The sequence below is a fragment of the Trichoplax adhaerens genome, genomic scaffold (genome assembly GCF_000150275.1).
Source record: "Trichoplax adhaerens TRIADscaffold_7 genomic scaffold, whole genome shotgun sequence".
NCBI lineage: Eukaryota > Metazoa > Placozoa > Uniplacotomia > Trichoplacea > Trichoplacidae > Trichoplax > Trichoplax adhaerens.
The window spans coordinates 2,763,313-2,786,818 of NW_002060949.1; the positions used below are offsets into that span (position 1 = coordinate 2,763,313).

Consider the following 23,506-nt stretch of genomic DNA (forward strand, 5'->3'; position numbering starts at 1 on the left):
GCTACGCACTATATCAATAGCAATGTCAAGAAAGATCCTTTGTTATGAGACAAAAAGGAGATCTTTATTAATAAGAATTGCTTCCATTTATTGTATAAAGGTAGTTTTCGACGATAGCACACAATCTTGGATTACTTTAAATAGCTGATACTATGTATAGCAGGGAGAGAAATAAAGAAATTAATGAAATCAATAAAACTATATTCAAATAAGATAGGTGGTTCCTACAAATCTTTGAGTTTAATTTTATAATTTGATTTGAAACAAGAATGGCATAACACAACAAATCTCATCCTTAGGAATGACCAAAGCCATTTACAACCATGTTCTTCAGGCTGTAAATTATGGTCTAAAAAATTGTAATGATGGTAAAATATCAATGAATAAATATCTTGATATTTAGATAGCTTGTGACCAATTGGGTAGGTACTTGGATACTTAATTTTAAAGGTGACTGTTGTCGTTTAATAATATTATTATTGTCTAATATTTACCGTAGTTATCATCATTCTTTTTTTATAGATCGTATCATTCAATGGAAATGATGTTCATAAAAATAGGATAATATTACGTCTATCGAGAACTTCACTTTGATAAAATACTACAACTAACCTATTATCCTGTTCGCCGAAAACAATTATTGAATGCTAGACAAATCAATTTTTCCATTGTTTGCTATTACATTTTTCAATTTTTTGTTTACCGCTTTGGTTGGAACTGGATCTCATAATATGAACTATACTGTATATACATTCATGTAGTGAAGGACACGTATATATATAAATATATGGTATGAAACAGAATTAGATAATTACAGTAGCCTAGGTCGCATTGGATCGATTAATGAGTACAATTTCTCCAATCATTCTAAAAGAAGAATGCTTGTTCTATTTTTACAATTTTAACGACTATATTAAGAAAGAGACATTACTAAACTGTTACTTTAACTAACTGGACAGTTGTAATAAAGACTCAATCGCAGTTGCCAAGGCTTTAAACTTTGACTTATTTTTACGTTTGGATTAGAAAAGCGTTATTATCATAACCAGTTGGCGAGACCCAATTCATTCAATTAGAGCGATACTTATAGAGGAAGACCAGGGTGCAAATTGTTTACCATCTTATTGAACTTGAGATAGTAACATCAACATTTTAACATTTTGACTATTTGGATTCATTCATAATTCCATTTACGGGCATAGCGACATTTACCGATATCAGATTTGTGCTGTATCAAGTTAAAGCAAGCGTATTATTTCACACCATACCACAATTGCCACCTGCATCTAAACAATCAAAACTCTTCCTTTCCAATATCAAGGTATGGAAATGACTAAGGATAAACTTCAAGAAGCAGAAGATGAGAAAAAATTTCAAACATTTAAAAATTTTAAATTAAAGCGTAAAATTGGTAAAGGACGCTTTAGTAGCGTTTATCAAGCTAAATGTACAATCGATAATAGTATTTATGCCGTGAAGAAAGTCATCATTCCTGATTATACTGATCCTGTTGTTTGCCAAAAGTACATGCTAGAAGTTAAACTACTTAAGTCTTGCCATCATCATAACATTATACGTTATTTTGCTTCATTTTTAATCGATGATTGTGTCTTACTTATTATTTGTGAGCTTGCTGATGCTGGCGATTTAGAATGCATGATTAAGGTATTTCGTGAAAAGAAAATTCGTATACCAGAACGTACAACATGGAAATATTTCTATCCTGTTGCTAGTGCAGTTTGTTATTTACATGATCGGCGTATCATGCATCGCGATATTAAACCATCTAATATCTATGTCACTGGTAAAGGAGTTGTTAAATTGGGAGATTTTGGATTGGGTCGTGCTTTGGGTTCTGGCACAGCAGCAGCATCGTCATGGGTTGGTACACCGTATTATATGTCACCAGAGCGTGTAGCACAACGTGATTATGATTTTAAATCAGATATTTGGTCATTGGGTTGCCTATTATATGAATTAGCAGCATTACGTTCGCCATTTTTTGGTGTCAAATTAACATTGGTACAATTATGTGAAAAAATCGAAAATGGCGACTATCGACCATTAGAGCCACAGTTGTATTCACTTAATTTGCGTCAATTAGTTGATAAAGCTATTATGATCAAGCCCGACGATAGACCTACTGCAAGCCAAGTGCTATGTGAAGCAAGCAATATGTATCGTGAATCCAACAGTACAACAATATAAAGAATAGCAAACTATTCTACTAGAAGAAATATTTCATTTTATAATCGAATCATTGCCCAATGTACACTATACAGCCATTTGTGTATGTCTTAAAGTGATTAAACGGAGATGAATGAGGATAAAGAACCACTCTACTATAAAAAATCTTCTATTTAATATTAATTTAAATGTAGACAGAAGTAGGGTTCGTCTATATGTTCATGAATACCTTTATAGAAAGATTCGTCAACTTGGGAATAAATACCTACTATTCATCACCATCGAAGTAGATAGATCGCAAGCCAGCCTGCTAACGAAATTATCACTGATGTGACTTTGATCTAGTATGGCCGCTATGATAGCTATGACTGCAAGAGGGAAAATTTACTTGGTAGTAGTATACTATCCGCTCTTCCTAAACCATTTCTTTTGAGTAAAGTTTCTATAAATCTAGAAAATTTGAATTTGAAAAAGCTTAAGCTTCTTGGGATCTTTCGTTTTAATTCAATTTTGTTCATCCGAATTGAATAAGATGTGTTGTAATTTCTACTGCTATTGTATTTTCTGACCATAATTTTGATGAACATTTCAAAGTTAACTGCGATTTCTATTTATTTCAAAGTCGTAGATAATCGCAGTAATCACGAAATTTTATCATAATCAACGAAGTTGATACTTTTAAATTACTTGAAATGTATGGGTGCACTGTATATATTTATGTAACATATACCATTTTTTCTTCGCTTGCTTTTTCCACCTTCATTAATGTCATTTTGTTCATAATATTCTACTTTTCCTACTACGCCCCATTTAGTTTTGTTGATTAATATTTTTCAATAACCTTTTCAATTTAAACTGATAGAAATTCGGTACTTACCAACATTAATAAACTTAATTAATTAAGTCAGCGAAAATAAAATTTAGATAAGTTTTCAATTGTGAAGATCAGTATTAATTAATCAATGGTAAACCATAAAGTCTACGCAAATAATTATAAAAAGACAAAATTTTATGCTTCATTGACAAGAAAAAAATCATTCATTTTCCATAGCTAAATTTTCTGTAATATTGACTATCTATAATTTTGCTCTGGTACTACTTATTGCTTGTGTTTGAAATGAAATTTTATGCTATTCTATGTCACACAGTAGAAATAAACTAGACCTTAATTAGTTTCGATTCGGAATAGTCTTTCTTTCTTGAGTTTGACGAAGATATAATTAAAAACATGCCGTACTAAGCTATTTTTCATTTTCAACTCTTGGCATTTTTCTTAAATTTTAATATAGTTTGAAATAGTTGTAACAGCGTAGCAGATAGCTCATTGCCATTTTCAAGACATCATCATCTTATCGCCATTAATTATTAACAGCTGAACTAATAGAAAAATTCTCGAAAAAAAATACTGTTATTTCTAGCTACAATATATTGCTAAAGACAAAATAATAGTTGTAGAATAAGAATAAAAATTACATGTCACAAATTGCCTATTTTAAATTAACTAACTAACTGTAAATTAGTTTACTCTAATCAGCAGCTTCAAATTGTTTAGCAGCGTAGCTGCTATCACAAGGTAGAAAAGTTACCGGTAGTACCAATCGCTTACAAGACGTTATTGAGGTTTTATTTTTCATAAGGCTACGAAATCAAAATTTCATTGTAGTTCTAACACATTTCTAATATTTCCATGCCGATAGAGATCATTTATTGTAACGCAAATACTTCGTCATAGGTGAGAATCTATAACCAAATATGTCACTTCTTTTAACAACATCGTATACCTTTGTATTGGGTAGAGAGAGACCTTAGATCCATGAAATATTTACGCGTATATAATGAAAAAATCTTTTTTGCAAAGTAGCAACGATTTTATTTAGGCGTTTGAATAAATTTTAAAATCACGATTATAATTAACATCTTTATTATGTATGTACAGAGGCATGCATGACTGCAATTTTCGATTATTGCTTTATATATGTATGGAAAGGAAATTGAAAAAGGTTATACGATTGAGATAACTTCATTTAGTCAAGATAGGGGTATCCTGAATTCAATCACTTACAATAAATTACTGTAGCTGCAGGGATATTTTTGTTTATTGCTAGCAGTTTTATCGCAATTAGAATGAATTTCATATAATTTCATTGGGTTAATGGACGAGATTACGTTAAACATTGCAACAACAGTCTCTATCTATACCACAGCCAATAATGAAACGCTACTTAGTCGTATTTTGAAGTTTAAATACAAAAATCCCAATGGTAATCCATGAAAAGAAAGGTTTTTGTTTACGCTAATTATCTTTGCTAAATTGATGTAAGATCGATGGTTATTCAATACACAATTTTGCGCCTATCAAAACTTGTAATTTAAAGCTAATTTATTTCAATACTATACTAAAGAATAGATTCTATTTTGAAAGTCAATCCTCAAGGTTATCATTTTTCAAAGATTTTATCACTTTATTCAATTGAAACACCAACAGAGAAATCTTAGATAAAGTGATAGACAGTTCAAATTGGCTATCTATATATTGTTTTAATACAAAATAGAAGCCTCTATCGTCTGAAAGCCTTTTCGAGCCTATATCACTAAACTACAGAAGTAAGAGTATACTTCATGTCAAAGGTTCAAAATGGCACAGTAAAGATCTGTACAATAGCCTGTGCAGGATAATACGCCTACTGTCTTACTGAAATAACTGAAGTCATTTTTGTGCTTTATCATGCCTTTAGGAGAATAAAAGCTGCTGCATCCCAATCATACCATAGATTCACCAAGAAGTACAAAATTTCCTAGGTATTATGTTCTATACTTTGACGCACTTCCTAAATTATGCCATCCTAATTACATGCATGAAGGAATAACCATGATCTAGGTACTGTAGCTTATGCCTATAGCATGCAGTGAAATTGAATTATTAATGTACGAGGCCAATAATAAAATAACTCTTCTGTAGGTCTATTGTAAATTTCCAAGTATGAATTCTTTAATATCAGTGACGTGAGTCCAGTAGTGTTATAAATTTATTGGAGATCAATCAATTAATTCATACTGATAGGCTTTCCCCGAACAATGGTACAAGATAATTAAATTGAAAAATTTTTCAACACTAATTTCAATGAATTATTAATTAACATAATCAACACTATCACTCCTAAATACGTGATAAAAAATAAAAAATTATTCTTACCAATTGATGGAAGAAATATTAAGAAATCATAGATATTTTGTCTATATCCAATTACCTTTTTTAACGGATAATTATTGAAAAGTTAACGGTGAAAATTTCAAATGGTTTGGTCCATTATCTAGTTTGTGTGATAATATGGCTAGTACGGTTCTTGCTCGATTGCCAGTATATCGTTATAAAGTACCAATCTAACGTGCAGTAATAGTAAAAGACTATTACTCGGTCATTGCATGCCCACTCTCCCTTATTTTATTAATTAATTATTAATAAAATCCAAGATGACTTGGTTATTTTACTACTAGTAATAATTTCGTAGATTTTAATTTATAGAGTGTTACCTAAAAGAAGCTTGATTATTTCTTTTCAAGTTCGCAAGTTTTAAAGGGAGCTCGGCTGTTTGGTTGGAGTATTAAATAGGTGCTATGAATTTGGCATATTGTGCGGTATGGAGGGGAAATCTTATTTATTCTCATATCTTTAATTATATATATTTTATTAATAAAATTTAAGATGGCTGGATCATCTGGTTAAAATTATACAATAAGAACAACAGAAGCAATATCAGGTTAAATACAGTATAAGTATAGTAGAACGGAAATGTTGTCTATGTTTCGCTTATTATTGCTGTTAGAGTTCAAGATAACTTGACTATTAAATAATAAGATAATACTGCGACATTTACATCAAGCATAAGACGGCGCAGATAAATGAAATCAATGTAGCAATTATTAATATCAAGTTAAAAATCGTCGCATTTCGTATACCCGTATTTATTATATCGAGTACAATATGAGAGTGATGAATAGAACTATTATCAGTTTAGATGAAATTTAACATATTATTCCATTCTGCAACGACCTAAAACAATGATTTTCTAAGGTAATAGTCATTAGTTGCTTTGAAACACCTCTTTCATTATCCATTGACTAGATTCCTTCATATGGGTAATTAAGTAACAAAAACTGTCATAGCTTTACCGTATAACATCTTCCAGAGAAAATTTTACATTTAATATTCATATTTAATTTTCTTTCTTTCTTATTTGTGATCAAAATAAAAGTAGACAAGAACGCAGTTTTAAATAGCTAACTCACGAAATACTCCAAAATTTTAAATCCATTTACTCCTTCATTAAGAAACTTTCAAGAATTTACTCTCCTCCATTTTCCAGTTATTGGAGAAGTATTGTTGTTAAAGTATTGTAGCGGTACTGTAGCTTCTTTTACCCATACTAATACCAATCTGATCAATACAAAAGAAAGGGAAAGTCATAGCAATTCTGACCTGATTATAAGCCAATAGCAAGTAATATAGAAAAAGATAAGCTAGAAAGGAAATCTGCCCTTTTGTATATATATACTACCGGAATTTTACCGTAGTTTAAGATAGATCTATCTAGTTTACTGATAGTTTGAAATCAGTTCCTTCCGTGCCAAAATCATGATGAGACATCAATGGCCTTTAGCTGTATAGTCTGTGATGGTGAATAGCAACTACATAGTAATTGTTCAGTTTTTACAGTTTGTTTAGTGTTGATTTGAGAATAATTTGTCTTGTTGCTAACCGTTCTTCCTTAATTATAACAATTATAACGTAGACCGTTAAAAATTTCTTAGAAAAAGTTCCCTTACGAGTACTTGATTATCATCAATACAATACAAATTTAGCTCGTGCTAGTAGAATAAAATCGAACTTGATTGAACGCATTTTTATAACCATAAAAGAAACCGGGCACATTAAGTAAATGAAACCGACGTGATTTTCAATGGCAATATTGATCCAATTGTATTCATATCTCTTATGACTACCTTTCATTAATCTATTCTAGGTTTCGGTAATGTATTACCATCAACAGGATGTTGTATTTGTTTGAATGCAACTTTTAAATTCATAACCAAATCAAACATGGTTTAGAAAATCAGAAGTGCAGATAGAGTTAATAAATAGTCAAAGAGTTTAAAAAGTATACTGTTAGCCCTGCTACTGTTGCATCTGTAAAACCCATTTCGTCGTTTCTACGATCTTGATGTTTAACCAGTGTGCATACAGTAACGGTAATTATTCTGTAAATATGCTTACGCATCTTTCATGTAAATTGAATAGTAAATGAAATAAAAAATGCGATCGATATAAAGGTCTACGTCAATAGTATCGCCTCATGCAAGATAACACTAACACTATTTCACCTAAGGCAGTGCATTTAGGCAACTGGATTGCTATTGCAGCCCTAATAATACAAGCCCTGATATAGTTTTGCAAGATATAACGGAAAAGCTTATCTATATTCGGTTACTTTTTTATACAAAATTATTTGTTTTAGTAAAGTGGCATCGGTAACTCGAAAAACTATCGTATAGCATCTTCTTCGTTCTCGATATCAGCGTAGCCATTACGATTGATAAGTACATGTATATTGGATAACTGCTTGCGATTCTAATATAAAGTACTGTGGGCACCTTTACTACTGTATACGTGTATCTATCAACATAAATCTATTGGTTCTAATGGCAGGCATTACTACATTCGCTATTACTATCCATATAAGAAAATGATTGCAATTTATAACTATGACTACAATAAAAATGTCAATTTTTTAACTTGATGTAAAGGAGATTTTGAATTAAATGCATCTGTATTACTCGTAGCTTGCGTTTATGAAGATCTAAAGTAAATCAGAATGATTAGATATGTTTTTATAAATTATGAAAATAGTCTAGTACCTTGACATATTTGTGGATATAGTATTATATTTGTATCGCATATGAGAAGCTAAGGAAGAATATTAGAACTTGTACTAGATTTAGGTGGAGGATGAATCCATCCATTGAAGGCGAAATACAGACTCGCGTACCAACGGTGATTCCGAAATATAATTATCATGATGTATAAAATTAGATTCTATATGATACCCACTAGCAGATCCTTGCCTCATTAAGTATCAACGGTGAGTATTAAAAACAGCTGTCTATAAATCTCCAATTCAATAGCAACCCTTTACTTATTCTAGCATAGCCTTAAATAGAAACAATAAATTTTTTAGATGAGTCATGATGTTTTAAATATGGCACTATGAAAAATGATACAAATAAAACCATCGCCAATAATTATAAAATTTCATGATTTAACTAAGAAATTCGAAAATATTTGCGTAGACATAAAGCAAAATTTAGTATAATAAAATATTCTGTATTTCCCTTACAACTGATATTGACGACTGATAAATACCCTAGATTTCGTAAGTTCAGCTCCTGTCATAACTATTGTAATTTACATTAGAACAGCTGCACTGAAAATGTCAATTTTTGACTTTTAGGCTAGAAATTTCAGTTATTAACTATCAATACAACCGAGAACCCTAGTCTGACATCAGCTAAGAATGACTTATTTACCTATACTGTCTTGCAGCATCTATGAATACTAATTCATATCACTAATACTAATACTAATTCATATCGATCAACTGGGCTTAGATCATTAAACAGGATGCAATATTTGGTATCGTAAGATTGAGCAAACTAGTTTACTAAATTTATCATTTTTAATTTTAGCTATTACGTTAACAAGAAGATAGTACCTTTTCTGATAATGCTACAGTAATATAGCTGGTGTCCTCTTTTTCTATCCAATATGATATACAATATACCAGGTACCCTAAAGATGCCGTTAGTCACGCGGTGAGAAATGTACCTTATTGCTCTATTCTGAAGTAACATACTGTAGTTTACCATACCTAAATTATTTTTAGTGCAATTTGTTGCATAAGTTAGCAGTTAGAAACTTGCGCTATTTTAGACTTGCAGTACGCGCACGAACATACTTTCCATATATGTCTATAATCTACATGTACTGTATAAATTACGATCAAAACCCGAATTTGACCAATTATAGGTTTGGTGTATGAATACATGCAGATGCTGAGAAATGAATTGATACTTTGCTATTTAAATTTAATTTAAGATCACTCTCATGAAACGAAATTTATATATTGCTTATTTTATTCAAAATCGTAGAAATGATAACTTGTATGCAAAAACAACTGCTATTCAATTATAATATCATAATTAAATAAAATTTCTCTGAATACTTCCGTCTGTCATAGTAGCTATCATTAATCTCAGATGCCCTAATACCAAGCGATAGATTCGTTACCTTAGTTACTACCAAACAGCCCTATTCTTTTTTTATTAATTCTATTTCATGAGTAAAGGTAAGACACTTCAGTCACGACAGTAATAAATTGTATTAAGGATCATAATGTCAATATCTATTACTTTCCATGGTAGATAACAGTGATTTGCAATGCAATTAAGCTGTAATAAAATTTTTAATTAGTCTATAAATCGGTATAGATTCAGTGCTCTGCATATATAATAAAACAATTGAAGAATAAATAACCCAAGTAAGATAATAATTTTTTCACACCAGCATGTCTTTATTCTATACTAAAATTCTATTAAAAATAATAAATTGTAGGTTATGCTTTAATATTTATCAACGCTTCCATTTATCTGTTATCTGACGTTGGTTGAGAATGATACAATCTTAAAGTGAAATCGAAAATACAACTTAAATGTATTGGATAAATAGCAGATTAAGAAAAGATTTTATAAATGATAAACAATAAAAATATTAAGGGAAAAGCATCTAATTTTGTAATTAAAATATTTTCGATGTTGACTCAATAAATACTACTTACAGTATATCCAAATTACTCCTTGTATACCCGTAACTACGCATATCGTATGAATCATTACATGACTGAATATAACATCATAGTAAGATTAACATCTTTTAAATTTTCCATATCATCCAGTAGACATAAACAGAAGTAATTTAATCTACTAATGCAATGTAATATGACTCAATCGTGGAATGTAAAAACTACGATTTATCTGCTGGCAATATACAAATTACGTTTGCATTTTACCATATTGACAAAAATTTTAGAAATTTAAACAATATCCTGACCTTTTCAGTAGTACAGCAAACCTAAACTGCTTAATGATACTACTACAGCGTACTGGGCACGTTATTGGGTTGCCATCTATCTCGAACTTCTTCTACATCAAATACTCATGAATAATTGATGTAGAAGAAGTTCGAGATAAATGACATCAATTACTCATGAGTAATTAATGCGCGTAAAATCATCAGCTATACCAAGTTGAGTTAATTTATACCAAAAATAACTCATACGATTGAAAAAATTTTTATTGCCACTGAGTAAATGATAAATTGTTATTGCATAAGTGATCTTATGCTAAACAGTATCGCTAATTTACATTGAGATAGAGTGGAATTAAAGAGAAATAAAATATGGATCTATCATTGTGCTACTACATTGCTTTCTTTCTTAAATTTATTTCATTTCTTTATTTCAATTTTATTTTTTCTTCATCATTTAATTAGTTACTAGAAGTATTTACTTGTAGTTAAGAATGTACAGACAGTAATGAGTCCAGTACATATGAAAGAGAAGATAAATTAAAGTTTTATACGATATCTTAATTATTTAACCGTCTCCCTACCTTGCTCTCCATGTGGTACAGTCATTTACAGCTTTTAGATGATAAACATTTACAGTAGATAAAATAGAATATTCGTATGCTTTATGTTCTATATAGATTTTACATTAAAATTTTAGCATACTTACAGAAGGGTATAACTATTTTTATTCACATACTGTCTTCACTTTTAGCATCATATATATGATTTAATAAAATACCGTAAGTCGCTAATTTTCAATCTTTCGCATTGCCCTCTGTGATGGAGGGTTCAATATCTCGGAGGATTGAGATTTAGTTGCCATTTACAATTAGTGCACCAAAAGTTGTATAAAAGTTATACTTTATTTTAAGTAGTAAAGTAAATACAGTGAGATAGTTACGGTAGACCAGCGTGCAAGCTGTCATGAGTAACGTGTGAAGACTAACCAGGAAACTAACGATTTCTAAAGTGGAAAACGGCGGTATTTACAGTTTAAAGATAGAGTACATGCAGAGAATAGAATTGTAGAATTAGATACAACATATACCATAACAGGTTATAACATAGCTGATGATTATAGCAAACAGCGAGTACTGTAATAACTAAATACAGTAGCCTATATATGAATGTGAAGTAAGCGGACTGTAGATATGTCTAAATATAAGAGCAATACAACATGTCTATATTTAAGAGCAGAATATAGTTACAGTATATTCTAAATACACTACACCCTCTTATTCTAGCTTTAAATAAATCTTATAAGGATATTTTAAACTTATTAAGGCAATTAATATGATCGACTAAGACAAAAAATTCGAAACTACAATATAATATAGACTAAATTAAACTGACTATCTATACTTTGAGTTTATAGAGTTATTGTATCCTATTGAGATAAAGAGATACCGGTGATTACAGATAGCAATTATAGATCTTAGCATTTGTAAACATTGAAACATAATTTCTTCTCGCCCAGAAGCTAAACATGATTCTTATCTTCAACACAATTAATGTAATAATTGGATGAGGACCATGGCTGATAAACTAAATGTGCAATGAGTAATCTAGCATTATAACATACACATTGATTCATTTATCAAATGCTAAAAATTTTTATATTATTGAAATCGAATAAAATTTCACCGGTATTATAACAGAAAAAGAATATTAGCTGAGCCTCTACATCTATGACAATTAAAATTTGCGAATACATCACTTGCTTAAATTTAATAAGACTTTTTGTCAATGATTAAAACACCTGAAGATTAACAACAGAGGACAAAATTACCCAATTACTAAATATCAAGATAGAAATAGATAAAGTTTAAGATAATTAACATGCCATAATTCAGCTTTCTATTAAAATTTCTTGCAAACATATTAACTGTGCTATACCTAATAGTGCGTTACTTAAAAGGATGACTATGATTATTAACGTGATAATCCATATTCTAAGCATTGTAACTATAACTTTGTAAACATTAATTAAATGAACTATTGCTTAGAAGTCGACAATAAATTGAAGATATGGCACCAAATTAATTCTAGTAGCGATTGCCGTAAGCGGAGAGAATGCTTGCCTTTACTGTAGAAGTAAATTAAAAGCGGTGATTAGATAAGTTAGATAAAAGTCAATTATTCGAGGCAATTTGTCATCTAGCCATAAAATATTCCTTAGTCTGAGTATCTTGCTGGATTAAAATAAAATGTTGATGTGAAGCACCTGAAAGTCTTAGGTTCATATCTGAAAATGGGTAATACGAGTAAATAGGAGCTCACCAGTAAATTTAAGTATCTTTCAACTTTCTATCTAGTTAATCAAGGGTATGATCATTTATAGACCATAATCGATGAATTATGATATGAATTTGTGTGTCTTCCAGCCAAATATACGGAATATCAAACAAGGTCTATTTATAATTTTATGCTGTACCCAATAAATTTTCAATTACATTGTAGAATATCATTACATGCAAAGCACTATGGCGTCATTTCTTAGAAAAATATGAAACCATGAACATATCACCGGATGATACTATCTTGAATAATCAAAAATTATAGAATTATTTCGTAATATACTTTATAATCAAAGAGGACTTGATATCATGTTTACCAACTCCGATAAACATGATGATAAATTGTTGTTGCACTTAAGATGCCTTGTTTAGTAATTATATTTAGTAGACTAGACGGACTAGTCAATAATTATAGGCATAAATGGTATAATCTAGTTTAGTACAATATTTGCCAGAGTAAATCAAGACTGTTAAGACTTTCAAAGCAATCGAGATGTACTAAATGATAAAATGGCGAAATATTTTTACTTTGATTGACGATATACAATTTTTATATGCTAAAGTAACATTTTAATACATCCTTAACCACTCATAAATTTATTTTAATGCTATCAGGCATGTCGAGATACTTATCAAATCAATTAATATAAAAGATGAGATTACTATATCAGGATAGATTATGCCGTTTTAGTCAAATCTAGTTTTAATTCTTCCTTACTATTATGATTAATTTTCGATGACGATGTTAATTGAACATAATCGGAGGCGTGGAATGTAGAATGCTGACTTTCCGGGGCTATAGGAGCACTTCGATTACTGGAATGTTTACCCCAAATAATAATCAACATTATAAGGCATAAGATTAATTCTAAACCGCGCTGAATACTTTGGAAAGCCCACCATGGCCAGGCTTCAGCGTAGCGAACAGGAGATAATACACTATAAACGCCAACCATAGCATAAATATGAGAAATACATGTTAAAAGAGATAGTATGGAGCAAGCGTAGATGGAATAAATTAAACGCTTTAGTGATTTATTAAAATCTTTGTCGTAGCCTTGAGCTTCAGTAACAAGATTGGTAGTAATTCTTTTCGCAGCAATAAAGTAACCAACCGAGAGGAACAGGTTGAAAACGATATAAGTTCCTTGGCAAACGATCAATAAAACTTTGGCTTCCGTAAAGAATTGTACTAATAATTCAAGCAAGATGACAAATGCAAAATTAATGATAATGACGATGGCAATATTTCGACTTTTATGAAAAAATGGCGGGGTCTTGTATTTTTTGGTAGTATCGAGCAACGCCAAGAGTAACATAGTAAATGCTGCAGTGAATGCTGGCAAACTTAATGCCCAGAGCAAGTGAAAAACAATTGGTAAAATAGACGGTCTTGATGCATAAGGGTCAATTAACAGAGCACAAGATCGAGTTAGTGCACATATTGCCAAATTAGAATACAATGATAACGATAGTTGGCTATTTCTACCTCGATTTTGAAGTTTATCTTGGATTTTGAGATAAAGCAAATATAGACATGTCAATAAGATCATGATATACGCTATCGATGTTAAATAAATGTGTATCGGCCATGCGGCTCGCCATTCTGGAATAGCTTCTGAGAACTTTGGAACAATTTCTGGCCAAGGAGCTAAACTGTTGTTTACTTCAGTTTGAGTCGCCCTCTTGTTTCTGAGTATATTCAAGTACAAATACATTTTTTACCCTTGATAGTATTTCTTATCGTGATTGCCACAAAATACCGAAATAGTTAAGATTGAATTTATCAATAATAAAATAAATGAAAAATATCAGTTAATCTTGAAATTTATACTGGACGCAAGTTAAGTTATACTAAAGAGTTTCAATTTTATATTTCAAGTAACAAAATTCCAATGGCAATGCCACAGCGTCTTTTGAGACTACGTCCAAATAATTCGATGATTAGTAGGGTTTATACCGAGGAAATCTTTCAATCTGTAAATGTTTCAAGCAAATTCTAGATGTAATAAGAATTGAACTATTACTTAGAGTATCGAAATCAACGTTAGCCAGGTATTCAAAGACAAAACCACCCTACAGTTGTAGCTCATTAATAATGATGCAGGCTCGATCAGAAATGGAAGTCTTATATCGCTTTCACGAGAATTATTAATAGCGTCTAGCTTTGATACAATAAGCGTATATAATTAATGATGGGTTGTCTTCGTAGAATAGATGATATTGATTCAATAACTGAGGTGATGTAAGTTGGTATACAAAACGATAAGATCATCTAATAGTCTGAGATTTACACATCAAACAAGCTTATGAAATCACTAGGCTGAATTTATCCTTTTTTAGAACATGATCTTTTTCTTCTTAATAATGTTTTGTTCTTTTTCAACTTGTACTCAATAGTCGCAGATGTTGGTCAGTAACGTCTCCAATTTATCATTTCAGGTAGTCATATCATTAATTAATAATCAAACTTTTATTTATGTCATGTATATTAACTACAATGATGACATCACCGTTATGTTTTGTCTTATTACCAAATAACAATAGCGATTGATTCATTAGTTAATAACTTGAACAATTCAATTGTCTTCTATTGTTAGATTGGAAGGCACCAAGTGTTGTAGAGAGGATAGCAATCACTCAGCCCAATCTATACGCAATGCTATAATCGCTGGCAAGTTATAATTAATCAGTACATTTTTCACGTAGTTTAATAGGCAACTACCGTGACCTCTCTTTCATTGAATCAAAACCAACGGTACTACCCACTTAATTGGCTGAAGGAGGCATTCATTTACATCGACATTTTTTATTGATATTTGTTAATATTGATTAACTAATTATATGGATACTGACCCCTCAAGTTGAACGGTTAGTGGAGAAAATATACAGTTGATTAGACACGCCCGAATAATGACAGATTTTTGTTATTCATATGTTCATCGATTGCGCCGCTATCCAAACGATTTTCTCATCGTCGATTGAAATAGTTGTTGTTAGGTCTTATTTTAATTGATAAATGTCTATTTCATACTTATTCTATATTTACTTAATCAATCCAATACTTTTAAACCTTCCTCATTATGGTAAATTTATGGAATGTGCCCTATTGAATTCGGTTAAAGTTTACGCAATAGTAGCAGATAAATCACAAATACTAATTATATTATAATTGATATTTATATACCCTAATGGCGAACTAAGCTCAGACTTAATGCACTAAGTAGTAGTTTCAGTATTGGGTCTATAAATTGATAGAAAGACTTGCAATATTGTTCATAAAAATAACTAGTTGTCAACGGATTCTTAGATATTTATCCATATATCTTGCCAAATCAAAAAGAGATTATAATTTAATGCCAGCATTGTTAGATAAACAGATTTCTGGTAATGGCCAATAAATTATAAATTCATTTCCTTTACACAGATACCCCAGATTTAATTGCAATCTGGTATTTTTGTTCCATCGGATGTTAATTACCCTAGTTTTCGTATTACGACTGGAATACAAAAATAAGGAAGCTACTTATAAACGTAATAGAGCATACAATTTTATTCTTAACTCTTATTGTCACTAATGATTTCATTAAATAGCAAAGATAAAAAATTACATTCTTATACTAAAGATATTAATAACAATATTCTAGAACTACTTGGATGTGCGCTTATCTGGTAATACTTCTATCCATACCTATTTTACCGATTTAAAAACACGATAATCTCGTAGTAATTTTTCAAACAGACATGAGTATGATAAGTAGCTGAAGTTACTATCGTAAATCATATCTATTATAGTACTAATTTACATAGGAATATTGATAACTGTAGGATAATTGCACAGAGGAAGCATTATTTATTCCAATGACGATTATTAATGATCAGTTAAGTTACAATTAATCACATCATGTAGACTTAAACAAGTGAGATGGCTTTAATTTCTTATTAATGTTAGCATGCGCATATTATATTCCTTTTCTATAGCCAGCTTGAAAAATTTTATACTATTCGTTGGCATTCTTGAACTAGCAGCAATAGGATCGTCCATGATCAAATTTCTTACGGTAGAATTTAAACTTCTTTTTCATATATTTTTATTTAACAAACTTTGTCTCATAAGATCAATTCCAAATATTCTAGGCCATTTATAGATTAAACTAAGATATAGTTTTTATAATTGTTAATGATATTGTTTATATCGAGCTTGTACTGCATTAAAATGATTATCTTTGACAAATTTGAGGCTCATTTGTGATGCTTTGCTTTACAAACTATTTAAACAGTTTTAATTGAAGGTACAGTTCGGTAACTATGTATATTTAGTCGAGGTATCTTGCAATAGTAAATTTACCTTGCTGTTCTTGCTAATAATATAGGTCTCAATAATACATAATTAATATCACATTGCCACAACCAAGGTTATGACACAAAGGGATAATATGAAATACGTAAGTGCGCTTTTCCTTTATTGATCTAGCAAATCTACCACGTAGCTATTGATTATAACTACCCTTCTAATACTTCTTTCAGTCCTGATATTATTGGTACTACTCTATTATTCCACGGATAATTCTTTGATCAACGCGTGCAACTTTACATTTAACTAGCTATTATAGCTCAATTCAGCATCATTCAACTAGTCAATTACTCAAATCGGTACTATTTATTTATTTATTTATGAATAATCCCTAATACACAGGACTTACATCTTTCACTTAATAAACAAATTATGCGATATAAATCTGTTATTGTCACACACATACTGTATATTCGAGTCTGTGAACAACGGTACAATGTTTACTTGCACTTCTTAAAATATGTCGATCGTAAAATATTGATGGTTATTAAGAAGGGCACTATTAATTATTTTGAAATATATCACTAACCAGTATCATCAGATAAACCCACAAATCATCTTGTTCCATACAAAACAAGAAGTCATGAATTTCGTCTGTGTACTTTGATGATACCTATACTATGTAATCACACTATTAAGGTATTATAACCAACTTATATTTCAGTTTGATGAGATATCCAGCTGATTTTAACTCGTAAATAGTCATTTTAAAAACAACGTGCTGATTCTAAAATATAATATCGTAATGTTTATTCGTAAAAATTTTATTCTACCATTCTTCTTCGTATTCATAATTATTGACGTAAACTAAGTATAATATTTTATTTTATACGTCATAATCAACTTTTAGATAGAAAAATAAAATATGTAATAGTTAAAGATCGTTTTAATTTAATTCCATTGCTGTCATCCATGACGGTTATCGAATAAGCCTTCACACAATTCGTTTATTTGGTTCTCTTTTGTATCTCATGTATTGTAATGAAGGCTTTTAAATGTATTAAGACTTCGTGGGTGAATTAATTCTTTATATATTAATACATACTTTAGGATAATGTATAATTTATACGATAAAAATACATAGCAATATGTCTAAGCGACAACAGAATAGTTAGTTCTATTCACGAATAACTCGGTAAACTCTAACGAGACGGCATCATGTCTAATTTTCTAAATCATTCTAAATCATTATAAATATTAAAAATGAACCCTACTGCAGCATCGTGATAAGTGATGATAATTTCAACCGATACTTAGTATCTTCCTTTATAAAGTATTAATCCTTCACCTCTGTCACGCGTCACACCCTCGATATTTCTGATATTTCTAATGAGGAAATATTAATAATTTAATTTATATATTAAATTTGAAGCAATCTTATTAATATCTGCTATACTTATCTGCAAGAACTGTTAATTACAGTACAAGTTCTACCAGTCTGTCCGAAAAGATACTTATTATACAAGGGTTTAATCAGTTACTAATAACTGTCGAATACTGTTGTGATTTTCTGACTTATTTGATATCTTTCACTATCCTTCGGTTCATTTAGTATACTGGATAAATATTAGAAATTAAATGGCCGATATCTTTATTAATTTAAATTGGATTATTAGTTAGATATTAGGTTAATAACGTATGTTTTCATAAGCTTACAGAGTTACTGTACTGTATTCGGTAACAATAACCTGATGTACTGTACAGTATAGTACTACTAGTATTAAACGGACTGTAGAAAATTGTCTTACTTTTGCAGTTGTTGATATTTACCATTTCCGTTAGCAAGTGGTTGACTTATCTTGAATGCCTTCCTGATAGATTAAGTTCTATAATGATTAATAATTTTGTTTCCATCACCTTCAATTGTTGCTTTTATTTTGTATAATACGTTTGATGTACTGTACATCACCACACTGAATATTGTAATTTAAAATTGATAAATACTAAATGAATAATGAATTTTATCTGAAATAAATAGATTTGGGATAATAAAATAACAACATTGTTATGCTCTTTTAATATACCGTAGTCTATTCTTATTAGTAGTAGTTAGGCCAGGTATGCATGTAGAATTGTGGGGACGTAAATTGGCGAAGCACGACAATATGGCGATATCGTACAGCCGGTACGGTACTGATTAATTATAAATTAGACAATACCCGTACATTTAATTTAAAACAATAATGGGACTTTATTACTACTGCGATTTTAATCATTATAGCGCCCATTTAACGTGCTGATTAATCTATCACATTCTATATACCTATTAAATTTATAAATCGAAAATCTATTTAATTTCGTATAAATGCCTTTAGATACGGTACGTCAATAACATCTAGGCGGTCTACGACCATTATAACACTAGCTTTCTCTCCGAATACTATATGAACACCGGCTATGCTGCACCAGCATACGTGTAAGCAGAACTCTCTTGCCAATTATTCGAAGGGAAATATTTCATTACGAGACAGTAAATTGATCTCGAAAGTAACGGTATCAGAATTAATGCGTTATGATTACCAATAGTGTTCGAATAAAGGCTACATAGTAATAGTCCAATACACTAGGATTATGAAGGCATGGAATACGATTTTTATCAACTGATGGTACGATTTAGAATAAAATCCCTTCATTGATTTGAAATATTGGCTACGGTATTTTGGATGTAATAATATAGGGGTAACCCTATCCCCAACATTAGCAGGGCCTTCACTGAATATATTTACCAAAACGATATAAAATTATAAAACTTAGAAACAGATCTGTTAAGGCCACATATGCAGTATACTAAGGATTCAATGATGCTAACCTAATTATTCGAAAAATTTTATCAGATATCGGTCTTGAACCATTGAAATTGTATCATCTGCTGACATGTCGACCGTTACTATCAGAGCTTCCCAAGGTAAATTCCCAACATCATTAAATTATCAATTTAAAATTTCATATCCCTTTTATCTAAACAATATTTCATAATATCATTCTTTCCGTTAATAGTCCAGACTAATCCTTTTGCTATCTAACGATTTCCGGATGATTTGAAAACGTCATAAAATCAAATAAAATTACAGATAAAAGTCGATTTTATTTGCAGATAGACAATTTACATATTGTAAAAACTAATCGTCCTTGTGGAACTCAAAATGTACGTCCTTGCCAGTTAATCTTTTATAAGCTGCAACAAATGCTTCTTTCTATTGAGTAAAACATACAGAACAGTATATTATTTACACATTAGTTTTAGAACATACAAAGTAATAGCCAAAACTTGGTCTTACCTTATGTTCTAAATTTTGTCGTTCCTTTTCTTCCAAATATCTACAATGCACGTAACAAAAATGTTACTTACTTTACAGTCTTCAAGCAATTACACATACCTTATATACTGTTGAAAACATCAAATCACTTACACTTTAATTAGCCTTGATCCGTCAATACGAACTAATGTTCGTTTTCCTATAATTTCTGAAGGGAATACCAAATCCTCCAAGATTGAATCATGCACAGCCGTAAGAGTTCGGCTGGTAAATAAACATATTAGCAACTCATTAATTTCTCGCTGTTAAACTTGACGTGCGTTGCAAAGGTGCCAAGTGTAGAATTACATAAGAGCAGTTGACTACTCACCTTCTAGGCCTTGGCTGCTTACTTTTCCTTTGCTTTCTCGTAGGCTTTTTAAGGATACGACGCTATGAGGTAACAAATACATAACATAAGCAACTATAATTCACTTAAATCTCCCACTTGATAACATAGCTACATAACAATTTACGTCATTAGCTGATGTACTACTATCCAATTATAATTACCTGAGCAACGATTACAACAGAGCTACCAGAGAACTTCTTTTCTAACTCACGAACTAAACGAGGCTGTACGAATTGAAAAAAAAATCATGGACATCATGTTAATAACATCAAGTTAAGAGCACTAATCACTCTAGCCCAGCAATGGCAATACAGCATCTATACCGACAATATATACGGGTAATAACTTTATCATTACCTGGATAACTTGAAATGAACGCAACTGAGGAAAAGGTACAGAAATAATGATAGCTTTCTTGTTTAGCACATCAATTTCCTAAAATAGCATAAATATTGTGTATTAGAACCTATTAATCTTTGCTTAAAGAATAATCTGTATATTATAGTTCAATATATATATCTAACCTTAGCTGCAGAAATCTGTAATTCTCGAAGTTGGTTTTTCAAATCGGAATTCAGTTCCAGCTCAAGAATTGCCTAATGTTTACATATGGTTAACAAGTATTAGGACTGATAGCTTCTGAAAGCTACGTTAAATCGAATAACAGTCCTTCTGTTAGAAACTGGCTAAATCTAACATTATATTACTTTACGCATGAAATCATTTCTGATTCGTAGTTAAACGACAGGCTGTGATAATTTACAAATGGATTTGCCTTTTCAAAACGACAAGTCAAGCCTTTCAGTATATTAAGGGAACGGTTTGTTACGATAGCTAAGTTGATACTGTAATATTGTAAAGATTTCATACATTACACATTTAGTTTCGCTAATAGCAAACAACCCTTGAACTAGTACAGATTGAATGCCATTACTCCGTTACTATTGCAAGTTGCAACATGGGGCACTATACAATAATAAGGTTATGATGAACCCTAAATAGCAATCTAGCAGCCTATTTATAAGTACAGTACGAAGTAAACCTTACGTTGACTACGATTTACTCATGGTAAGTAGAGATTCATGGCCTAATCAGAGACCATTAGTTCCTGGCCTAATTCAAAGTCGATAGGCGTAGTGCGGGTCTCAGTCTATCGTTGACTGAATATACAAGGGCAACTATCACTCATTTTTTATTTTGTCTTTAAAGCGATCTATTGACGCTATCCATAGCGATCTCCGTTCTCTTAATACTTGAAAATCTGGTTGAGTTGGCATCCTAGCAAACTGCCATCAAATCAATGTAATCTTACTAGCAAACATATTCTACTGTAGTAGTCTATCAACATCTTCCTTCTTGATCAGTTTGAGCGGTATGATCGATGATGTAAAAATCGGCGTATTATGACTGTTTCGTTGACCTATTTTTATCTCTCTACCTAGCTTTGGATGCTATCCAAGATATAGCACAAAGTTCCTTATAAAATAGAACAGCAAATTAATGTCATAGCCTACAGTACCTGAGCAACAGACTGCTCGAACTCATCGGGTTGTTCGTTATTGGGCTTGAGGATTTTGGCTGCGGCTGACAACATGATGGCGTTGACTACCTATTCATATTCAACAAGACGTATATAAGAAAATTTTAAATCATCCAACTACAATCGATGGATAATCTCAAGTGAAATTAATGTTAAAATTATTTTGTAGTAAAAAGGGATGGATATGATGCCCCAAATAGCAGTAGGATGAAATTGTTAACGACATGCTAAAAAATGCTCATACCTTTTTCGGATCGCCACAAGGAAAGAGAACGAACGACCACAATGCCTTGAGTAAGTAGGAAAAGGTTGGTCACGATTGGCGCAGGCGTATTCCTTGCCGCACGTGCAAAATTTGACGAGTGTACTGTACACAGTCAGTACAGTACCGTACAGTACAGTACTGTGTACTGTACTGTACGTACTGTACATGATTAGAACAGTACAGTACTGTACTGTACAGTACTGTAGTTTCCGCCTTTCCGGTACAGAAAGTACACCAATACTGCGTATAACACAGAACAGTATAGTACAGTGTACAGTGTATAAGTTACAGTACACATACTGTAGCCCACGATATACAGTACTGTACACTGTAGTGCGTTGTGATACTCTAATGATGCTTTAACGCATAATTAGTAGTTTCCGCCTTTCCGGTATAGAAAGTACACCAATACTGTCTGTAGGACTGTATCTACTGTACTGAACAGTACAGTACTGTAGTCCACGACATACTGTACACTGTAGTGCGTTGTGATACTGTTAATGGTGCTACAAGTACACGTTGTACTGTACAGTAGTCTCAATAGGTAGTATAATTACATGATGCCGGAGACTAATGTACAGTACAGTACAGTACAGCACAGTACAGTACAGTACTGTACAGTACAGTACATACTGTACTGTACACTCACACAGTACAGTACCCTGGGTGTCTCATAAAAAATCTACGATGATTGAAGTTATACTGTATTAGTACTGTACAGTACATACTACGGTACACGAACTACAGAATTGTACCGGTACTGGTACTGTACCTAACGGACTTACAGTACTGTACAGTAATAAAGTTTCTCTTCTCTGAAACAGTTCTCTCTCGTCTCAGTCTAGAAGTAGAAAGACATACTGTAGCATTGCAGTTAGGATTAGAACATGTCGTGCATATGTCATACTGTAGAGTTAAGAAAATCTCGATGGTCATACAGCATACACTAGTATATACGAGTATAGAACAGGAATTGGTAGAAATCTGTATGTTATCCATTTTCTGTATTTAAACCTACTGTATGATTTAACGTTCG

The 23,506-nt window shown here is 31.3% G+C and overlaps 3 protein-coding genes across 3 annotated transcripts; 1 reads left to right on the top strand and 2 right to left on the bottom strand.

The window, feature by feature from the left end:
* Positions 1-1,329: 1,329 nt before the first annotated feature.
* On the top strand, positions 1,330-2,208 carry TRIADDRAFT_27553 (uncharacterized protein; the record flags this gene model as incomplete). The annotated part of the gene is made up of 1 exon (XM_002114005.1): positions 1,330-2,208. The coding sequence occupies one exon, from the start codon at positions 1,330-1,332 to the stop codon at positions 2,206-2,208; it is 879 nt and encodes a 292-aa protein (XP_002114041.1).
* Positions 2,209-13,340: 11,132 nt separating this feature from the next.
* On the bottom strand, positions 13,341-14,381 carry TRIADDRAFT_58099 (uncharacterized protein; the record flags this gene model as incomplete). The annotated part of the gene is made up of 1 exon (XM_002114328.1): positions 13,341-14,381. The coding sequence occupies one exon, from the start codon at positions 14,379-14,381 to the stop codon at positions 13,341-13,343; it is 1,041 nt and encodes a 346-aa protein (XP_002114364.1).
* A 5,701-nt stretch (positions 14,382-20,082) lies between these two features.
* On the bottom strand, positions 20,083-22,476 carry TRIADDRAFT_63335 (expressed hypothetical protein). Its single transcript, XM_002114329.1, has 9 exons — positions 22,450-22,476; positions 22,185-22,274; positions 21,190-21,261; positions 21,023-21,100; positions 20,827-20,889; positions 20,645-20,706; positions 20,428-20,538; positions 20,296-20,335; positions 20,083-20,211 (listed from the first exon to the last, which is right to left on the bottom strand). Exons 2-9 carry the CDS (start codon positions 22,257-22,259, stop codon positions 20,137-20,139), a joined length of 576 nt encoding a protein of 191 aa, XP_002114365.1. The 5' UTR covers positions 22,260-22,274; positions 22,450-22,476; the 3' UTR covers positions 20,083-20,136.
* Between the last annotated feature and the right edge of the window lie 1,030 nt (positions 22,477-23,506).

Coding starts and splice junctions, on each gene's coding strand:
- TRIADDRAFT_63335 (XM_002114329.1), bottom strand. CDS start 22,259: ATGTTGTCAGCCGCAGCCAAAATCCTCAAGCCCAATAACGAACAACCC. Junction 20,336..20,427: donor GGATCAAGGCTAATTAAAGT/GTAAGTGATTTG, acceptor CGTGCATTGTAG/ATATTTGGAAGAAAAGGAAC. Junction 20,212..20,295: donor GACAAAATTTAGAACATAAG/GTAAGACCAAGT, acceptor TTTACTCAATAG/AAAGAAGCATTTGTTGCAGC.